The sequence below is a fragment of the Tauraco erythrolophus genome, chromosome 26, assembly GCF_009769465.1.
Source record: "Tauraco erythrolophus isolate bTauEry1 chromosome 26, bTauEry1.pri, whole genome shotgun sequence".
Taxonomy (NCBI): domain Eukaryota; kingdom Metazoa; phylum Chordata; class Aves; order Musophagiformes; family Musophagidae; genus Tauraco; species Tauraco erythrolophus.
Window position 1 is genome coordinate 6661522 of NC_141490.1, and position 6000 is coordinate 6667521.

The 6000-nt window shown below is 41.7% G+C and overlaps 1 protein-coding gene across 3 annotated transcripts in view; it reads right to left on the reverse strand.

The window, feature by feature from the left end:
• Positions 1-5664, reverse strand: part of FLI1 (Fli-1 proto-oncogene, ETS transcription factor) — a 90772-nt gene extending 85108 nt beyond the window's left edge. For 2 of the 3 annotated variants that reach the window (XM_086626927.1, XM_086626924.1), the window contains exons 1-2: positions 5411-5664; positions 3294-3402 (exon numbers count right to left, since the gene is read on the reverse strand). In XM_086626927.1, coding sequence (XP_086483053.1) covers positions 3294-3359 — 66 coding nt within the window. In that variant the 5' untranslated portion in view covers positions 3360-3402; positions 5411-5664. The remainder of the gene's footprint in view (positions 1-3293; positions 3403-5410) is intronic. The other variant, XM_086626925.1, reaches the window with a different exon arrangement.
• Positions 5665-6000: the final 336 nt, after the last annotated feature.

Genomic DNA, 6000 nt, shown 5'->3' on the forward strand with positions numbered 1-6000 from the left:
CTCATGTTTAGATGAGATTAGCACCCTCTGATATACCGTAAATTATTAAGTACTTGCAGATCAGAAAGGCCCATAACGGTAGAAGGAAGAGAAATACTTTACCAGCCATGTAAAATAAACCACTAAGGATCTAAATTTTTTTATATTTATGATTTCCTATCCCTCCATCACATTAAGGCCCATACAAGAAGTGTAGATGAGAGAGAAGAAAGGGCAGTCCTGTCATCAGCAACACCCTCTCCGCTACAACATATTTTTCTGCACGAGGCACAGAACAAACATAAAGCTTACGCACACGATGCGTTTGTTGAAGAGGATTCAGAGAAGACACTGATCTCAATCTGGCTTTTTCTGCTGTGTAACAGGGGTAGTGTACACATCGCCAGCTGAGATCCCACGAAAGTAATAAATAAAATACTTCTCCCTCCCACAAGACAAGTAAATAAGATTTTCTGGAGAAGTAATGACATGAAGGAAAAGAATAATAATAAAAAAAAAAAAAAGACCTGGGAAGAGAGAGGAATTGGAACTCAGCGTCCTGCTTTTCAAACTTCTTGCTCACCACAACTTGGGAATTCCTCAAAAATCAGTGTGAGGAAGCAGGGAAGAGAAGGCAGGTGCTGTCTGAACCCAAACAGTGCCTTCTTCATACACAGCACTCTCATCCGCACTTGAAAGATGGAGAAACAGAGGAACGGAGAGTTGAAGGGTCTTGCTGAGGAACACCAAGCCCCCCCAGCAGGGCTTAGATCTGGATCCACGTTTCCTGACTGTCTACCTAGCTCGTCAGTCAATCCTACCTCTTCTACAAATAAGCCAGTCACTGTCAGGATCTCTCTGTTCAAGTCAGTGGAAACTGTCACCAAACTCAGAAGGGCCAGGGACTGACCTAACTGGTGTGCTTAAGGCTCTGATTCTTCCGAATTTAAGCACGTTCCTAATTTAAGAACAGCCTCATTGACCTGAATGAGCTACCCAAGCACTGCTTTGCACCACTGGTACTGAGCTGCCCAACTTCAAACTTTTAAGAGTCAATGGGAGATGTTTCCTTTGTCTTCAGAGGACTTTGGATCAGTCCTAGGAGACTCCTGCCAAAATCCTGGTGAGTTTTTTTTTAAGCAGAGGAACAAGCCATTTCCCCAATGACATTGGTGTGAATGAAGCTTTACAGACAAAATACCAAAGTCCTTGCCCGAAAGAACAGCAGCTGATGATGAAGGGTTGTAATAAAAGGCAGAGAGTTCAGCATCACACAGCTCAGTTATCCCTCCACTGCTGAGCCACTGGATAGAAGTCCAGCCTGAAGAGTTCTTTCTGGTGGATAAAACACATACTTATGTGAAGAGAACTTTGTCCCAGCACTTTGCCTGCAGGATTGTACTTAATGAGAAGGCTATCCCGACACAGTTACGGTCAGACTGGCTCAGTCCTGCTGGAATGTTAAATTATTTAGGCCTGCATCTTGGTTCCACTTAATTCAGAAGGAATTTTACTACTAACTGGAACGGCAGCTGGATCTAGCTTCACAACAAAAGGCAACAATACCATAAGATAGGATGTCAAAGGGCCTTCATCTCTTCATTGTAAACAGAGCACATCTCAGATCATTTCCCACATGCAGGAACTCCAAAGAGAAATTAATGCTAAAAGCTGGGCACAGACTGGGTAACATGTTTCTTTTCTTGAACTTTGAGTGAATTTGCTTTTGTGAGACTTGAATTTCATTTGTTTTCCACAGGGTTTCTATGCCAGAATCTGCTCCAAAGCTACATGAATTTAATAAACAAAATTAAATCACTGACATGCCCTGAAACACTGAGCTATGAGTGTGATTTTGGAGTATATCAACTGAATGTGGAGTCTTGACCATTCCCAGACAGATTTTTCCTTAGAAACCTGGTCCAGAGAGCTGCACAAGTTCACCCAATCAGGGAATACAGGTAATGCCACATGACCTGGGAGTCATCCCACAAACCTTGCATTTCAAATGCTAATATTCCTAACAAACTGCCCTCAAAATGAGCCATAGCCTAGGGATTATATACAGAAATCATTCAGTGAACCATTTCCAATAATATCTACGTACATGAAAAATCACAATTGTCTCACAGATCATTGGCTAAGGGGGGAAAAAAAAAAAGAGACAAAATTCCTGTAATAAATTATTCATTACAAATTATCCACCCAGCTCTAGTTAACACACTTCTGTGTTTCTTCAGCTTGGGAGAGAAGAGGTTTGTGTTTTAGATTTTCCTTAAGTGTTGCTGCATGCAGGGTTTGCCTTAAACGTGTAACCCAGATGTCCCAGGCTTGGTTTATTTACATTCTTGGGAACTGTTGTGGAAAAAAAACGATATGATGTCAAATATAATGCAGTACTCAATTGAGTTATAAAGGGACAAGGCTGTGCCAATCCTTCCTTGGTATTTACCTTATAAAAATGAAAGAGGCAGAAATGATCCATCAAAATAGATTCTAAGTTCCTTTTTCTTTTCTTTTTTTCTTAAAAAAATACAAAGAACTATTTAGAGTGCGAGATCTAGCAGGATTTGGCACTAACCATTATCAGTGAACCCAACTGAAGTCAGTTTGCCTACTGAATTGAACAGGAGCATTGCTCAAGGAAAACCATAAGCAGCACTGTGAAAGAAATCCCAGTATCATATAGCATTGCCTGGTGTGACAATCCATTTCTTCAATAACTGAAAGGGATGTTTTGGGTTAACTCATTCAATATTTTTCCCCTCTCCAAACCTATTTGGAAATGTACCTTTCAAAAAACCATAACTTCGCATATCAACTTGCATGTTAAATTCAGTAGTTGGCGCAGCAGAGAAGTAGAGGATATTAAATGAAATTTAGCTCTGGTTCAACACTCAGTGGTCTCTAGGAAATCAGAAAATTGGAAACCAATTTAAGAAACCACTGTGATACAATGTTGGTAGCACACCACTGCTATCATATTAGTTTCAGAGCAACAAACCTCTACTACAGTGTAATTCAAGACACCCTCACTATAATACTGGTTATAGTACGACCCACCAAACCCAGCACCAGTGCATTATAAAAGACAAGACCACTTTAACCCACTGTTGGTCCCTGATGATACAACTTTTGACTCAATCCTGCCTATTTCCAGAATGACAGCTGTGATAGCTGAGACTCTAACCTCTCTCCCACCAAAGGCAGAGGTTTTTTTTTTTTTTTTCCTGCTAAATTAAGTGACAATGGGAACGAGATTTTCAACGAATACAAATGACTGAATTTTGGAGGATTGTAATTTTTGACATTACCTGTTTAAAGATGCTGTCATGTCTTACCTTGACGTAAGACGAAGTGTCTGGTACAGTCTGAAACATCCTTAATTGTTTGATAGATATATTTAAAGGTCCTAAACTCGACCTGAAATTAAAATGAATATATCAATCAAATCATACACATGCATAGAGAAAAGCAAAGAAATAAAACATTGTTTAAGCAATAAGATCAGTAATGATATTTAAAGACAGTATCCTTCAAAGGACACAGAGAAACATCCACCACAGTAACTAAAAGTCAAGACTAAAAGTCAAGAGATCATCTTTTAGTCAAGACTAAAAGTCAGGATAGACAGGACTTCATAAAGCAGAGGTTTATTCCTATACTTTAACAACAATTTGGTTTTTCTTTCAGATTCCTTCACCTTCCTCAGGAAAAGAGCCTTCTTCACTTCTGACCAGGGCAGAGGGAAACGTCTGACGTTTGATTAACTGAATTTCTTAGCCAACAATTAAAAACCAGCTGAAACACTCATGTTTTCATGTCGAGGCTAGTTAACCCTATTGACTCGTATCCAAGGGCAGTTGCCTTTCGTGACTCATTGAAACCATTCCGAGCCATTAGCCTGGCGGCTGATTTCAAGAACCTTTCTCACCAATAATAATTAAACAAGAAATTAAAAAAAAAAAAAATAGCAGCGAGCGGAAGTATCATTCCAAATAGCTACAAACCCCCTCCCCTTAGGCTTGTCCTTTCTATTTCGGAGAGTGCCATGGCTCAAACACAGCGGTCCTTTATCTCAGGCTCGCATCGATGCGCTGCATCTGTTTTTATGTACTTTTAAGATTTGATGAGCAGCTTATGAACAGGTTTTGGGGGATTTTTTTGCCTTTCCTCCTCCCCTCCCTTCAAGTCATCACTACAGACATTAACAACGATCGTCAAAAATGTAATGGTGTGTGGGAAAATAAATCTGCAGTCACTAAAATATCCGACAACTATTATTTTTTTTTTTTCCTACTGGCTTCTCTCAGGATCTTTAGACCCCTTGGAAAGCGCCAGAAAGCAATTAGCTGACGGTAATTAGTGCATCGTTAAGAAGCACGAGCCATCCCACACAACCCCAATACAACTCCTAAGTGCTGCTATTCTGTCGTTCCCATTTTCCCGGGCTAGGAAGAGAAAAGTCAGAAGTTTACACAGAACTTACTACAGAAAATTATACTAGAGAATTAGAAATATGTAGAGTCGCGCACAAGTGGTCAATACTTCTGGGTTGGGTGGTTTGGGCTTTTTTTTTTTTTTTTATTCCCCTCCACCCCCCCCCTGCCCCCCAAGCTCTTCAGGAAAAGCTGTGAGGTCTTAACTTTGCAGCTAGTTCAGATCTAACAGGACCCAGGCACCGCTGATTAATCACGAAATTTGATTAATGGAGAAGCCCCCGCCGAGCTGGAGCTGTTCCCCGAGCTCGGGGGCTGCCACCCCGCCGGGGAAAGCCGCGCTCAGCAATGCCAAGGAGCCGGGAAACACCTCCGTGCCCCCCAACCCAACGCCGCCGCCTTGCTCCGAAACATCTGCTGCTTAAAAAAAAAAAAAAAATAGAGAAAGAAAACAAAAAAAAACCCACCCCTCCACAGCGCAACAACTCTGGAAAAGAAAAATTCGCTATCTGCACGTAACCCCCTCTTTTATTGATTTTTAAAGCATTTATTACGCGGCCAGCTGGCACAGGAGGGCAACCGATTCTAAAATCGACAATGTGTTTCTGATAAGTACAATTCTTTCTCCTGTCCTCCTCCCTCCTAACACGTTTCAGTTTCTTTTGCTTCTGAACTTGCACCGGGGGTTGGGGGGTAGGCAGAGTTGAGGGACAAGGTAAGTTTGCTTGGCCACTAAATTTTCTAAGGTCAGGGATTCACATCTCTGTTGCCCCTGCTCCCCTCTTTACCCCCGATCGGCGCTCCCCCCGCCCCCGCTTACATCCCTCTTCTGATCACGCGTGTTCATATAAATAAATACATCTGCACATTTGCAGCCAGCCTTAAGAAACCTGCTGTGGATTATTTATCAATCGTATGGCATCTGTCGCGATAGAAAAGGGCCTCTTAAACCACTTTTAGATTCGCCTCTTGTTATTATTGAAATGACTCACCTTTTACACCCTTTCCCCTCAACCAGTGGCAGAGCAGTTTGTAAAGATCCAGGTTGAGACCAAAAAAGAAAACTCCCCACCAGTTCTGGGTGACTACCCTGCCGCTGGAGTTTTGCAAAGAGGAGAGATTCAACTTGTTAGATCCAAAGCGGCGCTGAAGTTAAAATTCCCAGCCCATCCAGACAGGCTGCATCAACCAGGCATTTCCTCAGGGGGCTTCTGTAATGCTCGCAGCTCCAGGACGTGCTTTCCTTTCCCTCTCTTCTCTGCCCTCTACTTTTCATTTGATTTCCGTTTTCCTCCCCCCTTATCAATATTTCAGCTGTTCCCTCGGATTAATCATGGCTGTGTGACATCTTCGCCCAATGAGTCCGCCTGGCGCTACTCGCAACTTTAAAGAACCAGAAAAAAAAAAAAAAAAAGGCAAAAAAAAATTCACAACTTTCTTAAAAAAATATTGCTGAGGAGTCAAGCCGAAAAGAGACGCTGAGTGGAGCTCAAGTGCTGCTTTAAATCCCCTTTTTTTAAATAAGGAAGTTTCAAATATCCGTTTTTAAATCATCGTTCCTGACTTTGAGCTTTTTTGCCTG